At 34.4% G+C, this 15,178-nt stretch overlaps 1 protein-coding gene and 1 pseudogene across 1 annotated transcript in view; both read right to left on the bottom strand.

Moving 5' to 3' along the window:
* IRAK1BP1 (interleukin 1 receptor associated kinase 1 binding protein 1) overlaps positions 1-15,178 on the bottom strand; it is a 35,430-nt gene that overhangs the window by 9,695 nt on the left and 10,557 nt on the right. Inside the window, exon 2 of the mRNA XM_069066981.1 lies at positions 4,747-4,812. Within this exon, the coding sequence (XP_068923082.1) occupies positions 4,747-4,812 (66 nt within the window). The remainder of the gene's footprint in view (positions 1-4,746; positions 4,813-15,178) is intronic.
* On the bottom strand, positions 12,954-13,424 carry LOC138145355 (small ribosomal subunit protein uS8-like; annotated as a pseudogene).

A 15,178-nucleotide genomic window follows, 5' to 3' on the forward strand; every position in this document is an offset into this window, starting at 1 on the left:
GAACCCTAATCATTGTTCTAGGTTATTTTTTTTTACTCCTCTGAACCTGTGCTTCAGCATAATAAAACCTAGGGTTTTACCTCTACAACTTCTATAAGCAGTTATACTTACCTTAAAAAAAGGAAATATTTTTTCTCATAACACTACCCCTGATCCCAAAAATACACCTGTAAGGCTTCTAATTAGGAGTAGGTCTTAGATTATAATGCCATTATAATAGGCAGTATTATAAGAACAATGTATAGTTAAAATGTTATTTAAAATATTTATGATAATTATACTTGTGGCTAGTTATCTCATTTGGTTAGGGTTTCATGGTGCCAATAGAAGTCAGAATCTCAAGTTTAATTTTGAATGATTAAGTTATCACATAATGCAAAGGACAAGTTGGCATAAAACATAAGATCAAATTAAATTCTTCTGCAAATAAATTGAAGTATTTAGAGAGAATAGCATCTAAGCTGTTAAGAAATCTGTATGTCTAAACAGTTATGAATGCAAACTTAACTGGTTTCATTAAAAATAACTTAAAAAATATTTCCAATGTCTGTCCTATACAGGAAGATTCCTTTCCAACTTTGCTCCTTTCTGTAGTGGCAGCCAGTAATCAGGGGGCAATCTCCCTCAACCCTGCCGGGAGCTTTTGCTTTAAGGGGCCCTGGGGTTGCACACATGGCATATAAATTGAATTTAACTTGGGAGTCATTTAAAAATCCTAAATTGTCAATTTGTATGCTATTATTCTTGTAGTCTTTTGGTCTATTCTTTGGTCATCAACTACATCCTAGACCTGGGTCAGCTGTCTTGCAAATGTGTGCTACTCATCGTTCACAGCAAAATACCTCAAAAAACATTCTGTACCAATGGTGAATCAGCTATTGTCAGCTAAGAAAATGAAAAGGCATATATATACCATACAACTCTAAATTGCTTTTTAAAAACTTTAACAATGTCACATAGCGGGAACAGATTTAAAGAGGTCATCTAGTTCTCTTGAGACTAGGTAGATGAATGCCTCAACTATCTAAGTCCATTCATTTAAGAGTCTATCCTATTTTCAAGGCTCACTAGTTATACAGATATCAGTAGGATGTGTATGGAATCATTATTTTTTAAATATAATCTTAATAAATGAAGGAGGCTGACCTAGGTGGCAAGGATAAAAGGTTTCAAAATAATGATTCCAAGATATATTCCCATTAAGAGTCAAAAACAAAATCACACCTACACCGCTTACTTTTTCCAAATTCACTGAAATTGCTTTAAACATTCATGATGTTTTTGGTTACTATGTAGAAAGGTAGAGGCATGTAAAATCCCCAAGGCAGTTTGCAACAAAGAGAATAGTTTTTTCTCTTTAAATTCATCAGGAGCCGCCCAAAATCAGAATCTTACTAAAAGATAGTTCATTCCCTTAAAACTAGTAAGATCAGACCCAATATGAGAAACTGCTTTGTCTTTGTACAAAATATGAAGCTTGTTCATTACTGATTTTGCCTAAAAATTTAAAGTGATCTGCCTTAATGAAGTTGGTGATTAAGAAGAAACTAAAAAGCCTGAAGAAAAAAATCACTCAGAAATTCAAATCTTGATCTTTTTAGAGATACCCCACATGATTTGAATTTGACAACTATGACTACCAAAGTCCTAATCAATCTTAAAAAACTGTCAAGTTTTTTTTTTTTAATTCACTATATTTTTTTCCTCCACTAAGTATCACTGTGGTCAAAGATGCCACATATTGTAAGAGCAAGAAAAGCTCGTGGGTAGGGTTTCTTGCTTTTTACATTCCCTTTATCAGTATTATTTAAAGGCAGTAGAAGTGGTTATTTTTGGAAATACAAAGTGGTGCTGGCAGCAGGGCTACCAATATAGTTAGGCAGGGGTGTTGCTGTTTTTCTTCAAACTCAGGTACCCTTCTAAACCTAAAGGGAGTATGTAGTTTAGTTATCTATGTATTGTATCTACAAACAAAACAAACATTTATATTTCAAAAAGATCAAAGGCATCCTTTCCAAACTTTCTATGCTCCTTTTTTGTGCGTTATGGACCCCTTTAGCAGTTTGGTGAAACCTATGGACCTTTTCAGAATAATGTTGTGAAATGCATAAAATAAAATACATAGGTTTATAAGGAATAGCAATAACATTGAACCATCTACTAAAATATAAAAAAAAACCCCAAACTCCAACAAAACCAAATTCACAGACCCCAGGTTGAAAACCCTTGTTCTTATAACTACTGCTTTTCTCCAAGTTTAGAGGACCTAGAAGTTTAAAACTTTACAAGGCAGAGAGTAATTTAATCATGAACAGATGGGGAAAAAAAATAAGTTTTTAAAGATAGGTATACAGGCCAATATAAGCTTCTTCATTTCCCCTTAACCACACCTCAAAAAATATCCACATCTTCATTCATTTTCTTCTCTTTTGTTTAAGTCTTCTGCTTAAGTAGCAGAGAATAACATAGTCCATCTCCTTTCCAAGGCTATCTCTTCCACTTGTGCTTTTGATTTCTTCCCCTCCCTTCCAATGTCTTTTGAAAGCTTGCCCAATCATTTATTGTCTCTTGCTCCTATTGATACTCTTTCCCTATTTCCTGTTTCCTATAAATATTTTCAGACCTCTCCTAGTTTTAAAACAAAACAAATTTCCCTTTGAACTGTTACTCTCTCAAGCTACTCTCTTATACTTTGTCCCCCATTCTTTGCTAAACCTCTAAGTAAAAATTTCATAATTATCCTCTAATGACCTTTTTTAAGGTCTTTCATCCTTCTTAAACTTAGGGAAATGTGATACTAAGGCAGAATACTGATCACTTGCAAGAAGTCTTGAAGGATGGCTTAAGACTTAACTGGGGAGAGCAGGGAGAAGGTTTTGGGAATCTGTAGAGAGAATTAATGCTTTGAGTAGGGAATGAATAAAAGAATGACATGAAAGAAATCTTGAAGGGCAGAAAAAGCCTGACGGATACTGAAGAGACTGGCCTAGTTGGATCAGAGTATTTATGTAGGCAAACACTAAGAAAAACTGGAAAGGTAGGTTTTAGCTACATATGAAGGGTCCTGAATAACAGGCTAAAGAGTTTAAACTGCATACTGAAAAATGATCAAATGATTCTTCACTGCCTAGTGACATAATGAAGTAAAGTTTGGGGAAGACAGATAAGGTACCATGTGAAGAATGGACTGGAGAGAGAAAGACTAGGCAGGAAAACTGGTTAGGAGACCACTGTTGATTTTAATGGCATAAAGGGGGAACAGAAAGAAAGGATCATGGATCTAGAATTGGAAAAGTCTTTTTGGATGTTATCTAGTATAACTTCCTAATTTTGCAAATGAGGAGATGGAGGGCCAGAGGAGTTATGCAACTTGCTGAATGTCACACAGATATTAGGAAATCTAGATCTTTAGATTCTAAAATACAATACTCTTTTGGCATATTGGAAATATCACTGGTTCTTGTCTTGCAGTCAGAGGACCTGAGTTCAAATCCTGCCTCTAAAGCTTACTGTCCCTAAACCTCCCTAGGCTTCAGTTTCCTTCTTCGAAAAATGAAAGGACAGGATTTGATGTTTCTGAGGTCTCTTCCAGTTTTAAGTCTATGATCTTGTGACCTTGCTTCTTCAAAGCACTCATAAGAGTGCTAAGAGATCATTCATATTCATGAGTACCATGTAAAATCTTTGTGGTTTAAAAAAATATTAAGTGTAGGAACAACACAATATTTTAAATAACTGTCTTAGAATGTGCACTGATAAGCAAAGAATATTTCAGTGCTGGGAAATAGTTCTCACATGAGAATCATCTTATTAGCCCTCAATGATTCATATTAGTATCATGTCTTACAACTTTTAAACAATACATTTGTGTTCTGAAAGCTTTGTTTCCTTTCCATCATTTATTTATTGTCTAACCTTGGACTTAAAGTCACTTGACCCTTCTAGGGTTCAATAACTCCCTATGTAAAATGGGAATACCTGCACCTTATGTGCCTGTAGGAGAAGCACATCATTTCTTGAGATATAGCTCTAAAATCTTTGATTTCTAGCCTGTAGAGACAGGGTAGCATGTTTCCTGTGACCAAATGGGAAACACAGACAATATGCCAGTTTGCATATTAGGTTAATATTTTCTTACAGAATTAGAAACTGTCGCTAGTATTGTGTTTTAACAATGATAAGAAAATGGTTTTTGTTTGTAAGGTCTTGGACATATAATGGAAGAAGTTCTGGGAACTAAAGGCTAACATTAATTGAAAGTGCTGAGGTTTTCATTCTATTCTGCTTTTTTTTACTAAGGTTATTTCTCTTAAGGGATTCCTAACTTACCATGGGACAATGAAATTACACTGTGAAATAAAAGAATATTGAAGAGTGCTCCAATCTTTCATACACAACATTAGTGCTACCATTTATTTGGATGAAATAAATTTCTTTTGTGGTGTTTTCAGCTCCTTTGGAGAAAATACTGCTACATAAGTCATCAGATGCCAATCAACTGCTTTTCTCCAACCCCGTTCAACCTTTTTGATTTCACTTCAAAAAACTTTTCCCTCCAATAAATCTCATTAAATTTCCTTTAAATTCTTAAGTATACCAAATCATAAATGATTTAGAGAAAAACGATCTTTTCTCAACATCATGCATAACTTTTCTCCTGTATAAATTAGGTTTGAGGATAAAAATGACAAAATTGCCCCCACAAAGTCATGCTGTTTTCAATTATTTGATGTGATAAATACATACCTCTGCTTCCATGTGATAAGCATTTTCTGTTCTACTAAAATCCTTTGTCACAGTTATATTTTCTGCCTGAAACAGAAAGTAGAACAGTATAATTTTTAAAGCCAATAAAACAAACTAAAAGTTTAGCTATTATATGCTATTCCTCTGAAACAAAATAGAAACCTGAACTTTGGATAACTTATTTAAAAAGCAGGAATATAGAATATCAAAGGCCTAAGGTAAGGAAGATATTCCACTTAGTTTAAAAAAAAATACCTAAGAGCAGAAGTCAAATACAATCATTCTTTTAAAAATGTACTGGAAAAGTATTTCTTAATAAATGCCACTTTGACTTAAGAGTTTCATGCTACCTAGAAACATTTACAAAATTAAAAGTGATATAGTGTACACCTAAGGAGTTTTATACAGTAAAAAAATATTTAAATGCACTGATATCTAGTTTTTTAAGAAAGTAAACCTATGGTAAACCTTTTTATAGAACAAAAAAAATCACCCTTACTTTCTTGTTTGCATACCTTAATTTTTCATATATTATAAGACTATATGGCATAGTAGATGGTACAGTTTAGTGATAATCTTCTAAAAATATTCTGATCCCTGTTCTTTGGGAAACTGTACAGCTGAGAGGAGAGAGAACAAGCAGCTAATATGCAATTATTAGCCTGTATCTTCTCTTCCTCTTTGCACCTCCCTAAGGGTGTTTGCTGCCCTTTTTTTTGACACTGCTCTACAATACTTCTACTAAATGAGGACTACTGTTTCTTATGTTTGCACTTAGTTTGGTTTATATAGTTCTTAAGTTGGAAAGGCCTCTAATTCTAACTCCTTATTCATCAAAGTTGCCTCTAATATTCATTCTAACCAGATTTCATTTATATAAAAATGTTAAGTAGAGGGAAAGAAACTGCACACTGTAATCTGCCCAAGATACGTGAACCCTCTTTAAAGAAGAGACCTTACCTGCAATTAAATTTTTTTATCTTTACCTTTTTAAATGGTACTCACAGTCCCTGACAAAACAGTAGCTATTATCATACTTAAAATTTCTTAAAGTACCTGAGATATAGCCATCTCCACTCTTCTTCAACCTGTCCGACCAACTGTACTGTCTGAGACCAGGACCAAAAATATCTACTTTGATTCCTACTATTTAACACACATCTTATGTTCACGGCAGGATGTGGGTTGTTTTTATTTAATTGTTCTATATATACAAGTTCTATCCTTTTGTTCATGCTATTAAGTTCCTCAATGTATTTTCCTCCTATGCCCAATGTACTCCCATCCAAATCTTATTAACTTTCAGTGTCTACTCAAGTCTTACCCATAAGGCTTTGTTCTCTTACTGATCATTTATTTTTTCCTTCTTTGCAAACTCTTTAATAATTATATTCTGTACCACACACTTTGATATTTAATTTTGTACTCTTTTCTATTATTCTCTAACTAGAGTCTTCTCTCTCCAAATATATTCTTAAGTTTCTTAAGGAAAATGACTATTTTGGTATCCCTCATATCATATAGCACAGTGTTTAATTAGATGTCAGACCAATAAGCAGACCTTCAACTGGTTTCTATCCTGTTCTCAGAAATACCCCTAGAAGAAAATTTGCCTGGGAATGTGAATCCCTGTGCTATAATTACACTTCTGACAATAATATTTACTACCGTTCTTTGTGAGACCCTCCAAATGAAATCAACAAATATATATAGTACCTTTAATGCAAAGGAAAACATACGGGAGTATAAAAAACAACCACCCCCACCTACATTTGAAAATATGATTTAGGAACAAGAAATGAGAGACTGAAGATTTATAGACTATGTAGAAGTCTTGTACCTATATGCCATGAATAATATTTTCTTTGAGAAAAGAATATTATGTCACTAGATACAGCTATAGATAGCTATAATAGACATAACTTATCTAGTGATTCAATAGTTATACTTATAGATCACTAGATAGCAAGTACCCAATAACATTATAAAAAAATAAAACTGTTAAGATATAATCAATGACTCATTACTGATATGGGAAACAGCAGGATATAGTCACATTGCTGATAAAGTCAGAACAAAGATTAAAATAAATACATAGAACAAAAATGAGTGAAAGATGTGGTGGGCAATTAACTCCAATATGACCCATTTAAACCATTATTGAGGCCAAAAATTACGAAATGGATGAAGAAACAGACTTCAGCACCTATCATAACCATTTCCTAAAGAAGTGTGAGGTAATTAATTGCCATAATAAGGAGACCAAAAACACCTAACAAACCATCTCAGTCATCAAATACTTGACTGATTTGCCAAGTATAGAAATACGGCAGCCAAGGGCAACACTGGTTTAAACACAAACTCATCTGTAAAATCTTATTAAGAAGGATAGTGGAAGATCATGAGCAATATCATTTTATGGAACAGCAAGAAAGAGTGGAAAAAAAAGCAAAATGAAAGAAAACTATGCCTCAAAGGCTCACCTCCAACAAGATGTCTCCAATACAAATGTTAAAATTATACAATATGCATCTGGAAAGATGCAACAGAACTTGCTTAATAAACCTCTGATTATTTACATCAACAATTCATATCAAATGAGGAATAATACATAGAGATATATACTTGCCAAAGATGTTGTCACTGTTACAGACGAGATCTAGTACCAAGTACAAACTGAAGTATTCCTTCTGAACAATGTGATCTGTATGATATGAATTACACTGTGCTGATTGCATTAAGTTCTGGAACACTGCAGAGATTCCTAAATGCAAAGCCTCCATAATTTCTCAAGACAGTTTGGCCTAACACTAGAAAAAAAATAAGTCAATGAAGAATGCTTCTTGTCCAGGCTATGGTATAAAGGGATGGAGAACCCATAGAGCTTGTGCAAAAGTACATTTACCTTGGACAGACACTACAAACATTCAGTAAACTGGAGCCAGAATCAACAGTATGAGGAATATGGGCTGGGTTGCCTCTGGGGAAAATGTAAAATTTTTTTAATGTCCCCAAGTTTATCTCTGAAACAAAGGCCTAAATACCAATGCTCTTTCAGTGGCAATATAATGTTGTGCCAAAAAAAGGAGTGAGACAAGAGATCCTGGAGAGTAAAATTTGGAAGTGGATTTTATTTTCTGTGGGACTGCTGGGGTCAGGCCCAAATCAGACAGTGAGTCTGCATGGACAATATGCCGGTTTTTAAAGTGACACCATGAAGTCAACAGTGAGGTTACGTAAGCTGAGACTACAATCAGTGATTTGACAGTATATATTTGAATTTTCCCACCTGAGCAAAGTTTACCCTAGGCTGAGGGGCAGAGAACCTAGAATGGGGGAAGATCTGGGGAAGAATGGGGAATATCCAGTGGCAGGGCACAGGGGAGAATGGGGTCATGCTCAACAATATGACTACAAGTCATTAAAATCTGAAGAATAAAATAGTCTCTAAATAACTAAGTTAAGATTATGGAGATATGCTTGGTAGATGTGAGAAAGCAGCAACAAATTACAAACAAGTATGTAAAAGAAATAGTGTAAAAGATATAAGAAAAAGGTTTGAATAGGAAAAAAAAGCTATGGACTAGCCATGTGGAGAGGGAAAACTGATGGCTACTTGATGTCAGGAAAATGAGAGGAAAACCCACTGTAAGTTAGGTGGACCTGTAGGGAATCTGTATGAAGATAGAGTAAAAAATGATACAAGACAGGAAGGTCTGAATGGGTTGTGATCAACACTGTTAAGAGGGAACACACATAACAATGAAATTGTTGAATAGATTCATTGAATTATACCTGCAAACTGTTTTGAAAAAAGTTGAAGTTCTTAATTAGTGAAATTCTTAATCAGTGTTTTCCACGACTGACTTGCTGTTAGTGAAGTGAGACTATATGAAAACTACAAGTTAGTTATCAATGGTCTGGGAGCATTCCTCTCTTGCTCTGGATGTAGGGAAAAATGTTCTCAGACAAGAGGGAATTAGGTATTCAAAATCAAGAAGACTATCTTTAGGGACATCCTGACTATTAACGTTCTGGGTTATACTATACTTAAGTAGGGTTTGGTAACAACAACAATAATAAATAATTATAATAGCTAACATTTATATAATCTTTAAGATTTGCAAAGTCCTTTGCATTTATTATCTCATTTAATTCTTACAGCAATCCATTAGAATAGGTGGTAGATTCTTTCCATTTTACAGAGGAGGAAACAGGCTGAGCCCAGTTAAATGCTTTATGCAGGATCTGGTGGCTAATAAGTGCCTGAAGCTAGATCTGGACTCAGCCCACCTTCTGCAGGAAGCCTTTCCCAACCCCTTAGTGATTCCCTCTTTTAATTACTTCCTACTTATTATGTACATAGCTTGTTGGTACATATTTATTTGCTTGTAGTCTCCCCAATTAGACTGTGAACTCCTTGAGGGCAGAAACTGTCATTTGCATCTTTCTATCCTCAGTGCTCTTATGTGGTAGCTAGGTGGCAGCATAGATAAAATGCTGCCCTGGTCAAGTCACTTAACCCTATTTGCCTCAGTTTATTCATCTGTAAAATGAGCTCAAGAAGGAAATGGTAAACTACTCTAGTACCTTTGCCAAGAAAACCCCAATTGGGGTCACAAAGAGCCAGACATGACTGAACAACAAAATTTTCAGAGCTTAGCACAGTTTTTGGCACATAATAGGCTCTCAATAAGTGTTTATTGACACTCGACTTCAAGTACAGTAATCAATGTATTACAATAAACAATATGTGGCAGTATAGTATAAAGCACAAGATTTAGAACCAAAGCCCTTGGGCTTGAATTTTAGCTCTCTTCTGCATCTTACAATATGACTCTGGGCACTTAACTTCTTTGTATCTATTTCCTCATCTATAAAATGAGAGTCTTGGCTAAATGTCATCTATGGTCCCCTCTAGTTCTAAGATTCTGATCCCACTTACTAGCTATATGATTTTAGCCAAGTCAATTTACCTGGTCTGTTTCCTCATCTGTAAAATGAAGACAAAATTAACCCCAACTCCCAGAGCTGTTGTTAAGAATGAAAGATACTTTATAACGTAGAAAGCATTATATAAATGTAAGAAGTTATTATTACTTATCTTACAGGTTTGTTGTGAGGTAAGCATTTTGTGAACTTTTAAGCACTATGTAAATGAGATCATATTATTAAATAGGACAAAAGTAGTGCTAAACCAAATTCTGAATTCTAAAAGCTTAACATAGGAAGATATTAAAGCAGAGAGTCTACTGGAATGAAAGAGCTCTTCTTATGACAAGGGTGGAACCTTCACATGGTCTGCCAAATAATCATTTTTCTGAAAAATGGCAAGGTCAGCCATTTACAAGGCTGGGAGGCTCCATGGGAACAGGCACTAGTGAGAGTCTGCCTCCAGATTATATTGGGGTTTAGTTACAACATGGTAGCAGAATTACTGCATTGACTATATTGTTTTGAAATAACAGTGGCTGAGGCAATCAATTTTTTCTTCTTGGTCTTAAAAGAAGCCAACATAGTTCTTTAGGCACTACCAGCTATAATTAAGAAACTGTTGAACTGAATTGAATAACTAAAATTAAAAGCACAAATTAGGTCACTTCAACTTTTTACCTGAGACTAAATTGCTTATCAGTCTAGGTAGCAACTGTCTCGTGGAATTACCTACGTCTCTTATATTTATGAATGAATGAAAAGGCCATTGAATAAACACTATGGCAAAACACTATGCAAAGTGCCAATGATACAAACAGAAAAACTGAGGCAGTCTTTGCTCTCAAGGAGCTCACATTTTAACTTAAGAGGATTTCATATTAAAGACATTTTAGTTGCTGAGCAAATAGGAAGACCAGGTCAGACGGTAGTGCCTGAGAGTTGAGAACTGCCATTGAGATGGCTTTCCCTATGCTTTGACCCAGACCTGAAGGCTACCCACATGTTTACTATAATTCATATATGTAAATATGAAATAACAGGTATACAGCCAACTAAATGCACCTAGTTAAAGGATCTTTGTTATATTTTACTTTCATACCAAGTAAACAATGTCTACAAAAGGATAACACTTTGTTGTTCTTTATAGTTGTAAGAAGTACTTGTGATATTTCAAGTTTTTTTTCACATTAACATCCTTGATAGAAAAATATTTACTGTACCTTGGTGGAAAAGTTGTAAATGAGAGATCAAAAATTACATAAAACAAAAATAAAAAAAATATGACAAGGGTCTACCATCTAATTTTTGGATATAATCTCTTTGGAAGCCAGATATAGCAAATAGCTATATCAAAGGTTTTAAGGATCAAAAGTTTAATTGATAAAGGAAATCCTTTGAAATAGCAGATTTGAAATATAATGTTTTACATTTTTTCACTGTACATGCCACAAAGCAATCTTGTTTTTTTTTTACATTTAGTACAGTACTAGATTTTGTTTTTACAATATTTTAATACTATATTGAAATGTAGCTGTTTACAGAATTCTGTAGTTTCAGGTTGTTCCTTCTCACTTTCAAATACCCTCCTTCTTTAGCACCTATTAGACATTAAAAAAACAAAAACAAACCCACAGGCACATTTTTCTTTAGAAAGTAAAAAGCATAGGGCTACATAAGATAAACTTACTTTTGCTACCATAGCAACCACTGTGCCTCTGTCACTTACTTTTGAAGGTTACTTGACTGTTGTGAAAATTATTTTTCATATAATTGTTTAAAATTAACTATTAAGGAAACTTTCAGTTTCCTTAAATTGTTTAAAAATGGTTTTGGGGCAACATAGCTATGGAGAAGTGATATGAGGTTTCTTTTCTCTATCTTTAACAGACCCTGAAAATCATTTACATCTTAAATAATTTTTATTGAATGAATAAAACCTTTAGCAATAATATATTTGTAGTATATTAACTGAAATAGTGTATAAAAATCAATCTTATTTGAAAAACTCCAAATTTTTAACGGCTTTATATGTTTAAGAACACTGCCATCTTGTGGCTTTGGGGCCTATTGCAAAATTGTTCAAGAAAATAACATCAGATTTTCTTCTATTTGATTAAATTGTTTGCTTCCAATATATGATAGGTTGGAAATCTAGCATTTAAAAAAAAATTTCATAGGAAGCCTACTGGAAATGATTTTAATATCCATGACCCATTTACTAAGTGCTTTGGCTCATCTGTCCTACTTAAAAGCAATTTTTTCCTCTTTTTTATGACTGCAAGTTTTCAAGAGGAGTTATCCATTTAATTTTTAATCAGAATAAGCTTTAAGAAGATCAAAGCCGAGTTTTTTACTTTAGTTCTTGAGCCTGCTGTTCACATAATTTTCTCCTAGAAAAGCTATCATTTTAATCATGAGAGCCCCAGGAAAATTTTTTTTTTTTGGTAGCACCTTAAGGTATGCTTTACTTTTGATGTTTACCCTCATGGCGTATTTAAACCATTTCCCCCCCTTAATATGCCTTCTAGTTTTTTAGGTAGACAATGGGGACTACACAATATAATAATAATGGTAAATAATCTGGAACTGTAATTCCACATTAAGACCGAATAGCTATATCAACAACAAATAACCACTGAGGTCCTACTATGCACAGGCTCTCTGAAGGACAACAGGGAATATAAAAACATATAACTTTAGGTCTTTGATTTACAAGGACTTATCTTCTAGAGGTATAGACAAAATACATACATAAAAAGATAGATAAAACTTCAAGGTACCATTTTCTAAATGTCAAATTGTGGCATAGACAATAAGTGTTCCAGGAGTTCATTGGTAGTATACATTATATACTGTATTAAAATTACAGAACCACTGCTAATAAACAAATGGATAAATAAATAAAAATACATTCTGAAGCTGGTCTATGAAAAGGGTAGTAGACTAGTTTCAGAAGACCTGGGTTCCCTTTTCTCTCCATCTATCTAACTATCTTGTTCCTAAACCTCAGGTTAAGAATCTCTATTACACACACACTTACACACACACACACACACACACACACACACACACACACAACTAGCTGTGTAACCTTGGGCAAGTTACTTAACCCCAATTGCCCTCCAAAAGGAAAAAAAAGTCTCTATTATATAGGATCACAGATCTGGAGCAGGAAGATCCTTCTGGAGCCATCTAATTAATGTCCTCACTAGGGACTGGAAGTCATTTCATTTCCTTGAGCCCCCTTCCTTATCTGTAATATGAAGATAATATTTTTTTTTTTTGTCCATTGGAGCATTTTATTTGTATGTATGTTTTACATCCTTAGAAAAAGAATCCCAGGATTTTTCCTCTTGTGTGTTTTCGTCTTGCTTCCTCATGGTCCATGATGTCAGCTGAGGTTGTAAGCACAATAAACCCAAACTGACGGGATGGTAGCAGATTATTCTGCCATTTTTCCAGATCTTTCAATTGAACATCAAATCTGGGGCTGATTACACCACACTTGTTTAATCGGCCGGTGAGATTCACAACAATTTTTCCTGCTCTGTGATCATCAATGATCTCAAATTCGCCAATGTAACCATGCTTCATTATCACAGTTAAGAACCGGACAATTACTTTAGAGCACGGCCTAATGAGAACCTGGCGTTTTCCTCACTTTTCTGCATTGTTGATGCTTTTGAGAGCATCTGCCAGGACATTCATGCGCACCATGGTGGCAGCGCTGCAAGATGGCGGAAAGAGGACGGGATGGGTGAGCGCGGAGAGATATCTGAAGATAATATTTTGACTATTTCCTTACAGACTTACTTTAGTAGTATTACTATTAGTACCATGAAAGTGATCAAATAAATTAATATATACAAAGTATTTTGTAACCATAAAGCACTACTTAAACAAATTATTTTTAATGGATAATCCAACATTTTTCATCATAGACAATAAATTAAAATGTATATATAACATGAATATTAAACATCATACCATTAAACAATTAGAAGACAATCAGATCATGTAATTTTTGCAGTTATGGATGGGGGTAAATTCTTAACCAAACAAGCAACAGAGGTAATGACAAAAAAGAAAACTGATAATTTTGATTATGTTAAATTGAATAGATACTGCAGGAACCAAATTAATGCTGCTAAGGCAGCCTTTGCTAAGGACCTGATAATGGAAACAGAGGTAACAGAAATATATGAGACTACCTAAGACTATTACCCATTCCCTAATAGGTAAGTGGTCAAAGGATGTGAACAAATGTTATCAGAAGAACTGAAAACTTTTAACAACCATATGGAAGAATGTTCCATATTATTAGTAATGAGAAGTGCAAATCAAAACAGCTCTGAGCTTTTACCTGATACCCAGCAAATCAGAAAAGAGGTCAAAAAATGGAAATGATTAATACTGGTGAGGGAGAGGGTAAAAGGAAACAAGTATTTATATGACACCTACTACTATATACCAGTCACTGTATAACGTGCTTTATTGATATTACTCTTATTTGATTGTCACAACAATCCTGAGAAGTAGGTGCTATTATTATCCTCATTTTACATTTGAGGAAACTGAGGCAAACAGAGGATAAGTGACTTGCCCATGGTTACAAAGTTAGTAAGTGTCCATGGTCAGGTTTGAACTCATGTCTTCCTAATCCCAGGCCCAATACTATCCATGATGCCACCTATTTACCCCTAATATTGAAAGGGTTATAAAGAGACAGGTATACTAATATACTATTGGTGGAGCTGTGAATTGATTCAACCATTATGGAAAGCAATTTGGAACTATTTGAAGAAAGTGACTAAAATATTCATACCTTTAAACTAGAGATCCCACTGTTGGCATATACTTGCCTTGCCCTTTCTTCCTCTACCCCAAAGGAGGTCAACATTAAAAAGAAAGGCTTTCCCTACACCAAAATATTTATAGTAACAATTACTAGAAGTATATAATTCTGAAGCAACAAAACGCAATATAGCAAAGAACTGGTCACAAAGTAGATGCCCATCAGATGGCAATGGCTAAACAGGTTGTAGTACATGAATGCAATGGAATAGTACCATGGTATAAGAAATAGTAGGATGAATACAGAGAAGTTTGGGAAGGCTTATATGAACTGATGTAAAGTGAAGTAAACAGAACATGTCAATCAAGTCAATAAACAAGCATTTATTAAGTCATCATTATGTGCCAGCTGCGCAGCAAGGTCACACAGAGGATACGTGCCAAGCTTTGAGTCAGAGATACTCATCTTCCTTAGCTCAAATCTGGCTTCAGATACTAGCTGTGTGACACTGATCAAGCCATTTAACCTTGTTTGCCCCAGTTTTCTCAACTGCAAAATAAGTTGGAGAAGGAAATGGCAAAGTACTCCAGTATCTTTGCCAAGAAAACGCCAAATGGGGTCATGAAAAGTTGGACTCGACAGAAAAATGACTAAACAACAAAAATGTGCCAGCTACTATGTTAAATGATGAGGATACAAAGT

Source organism: Petaurus breviceps, unplaced genomic scaffold, assembly GCF_028583685.1.
Source record: "Petaurus breviceps papuanus isolate PSGF00001 unplaced genomic scaffold, PetGlider_PUasm1.0 90734, whole genome shotgun sequence".
Taxonomy (NCBI): Eukaryota; Metazoa; Chordata; class Mammalia; order Diprotodontia; family Petauridae; genus Petaurus; species Petaurus breviceps.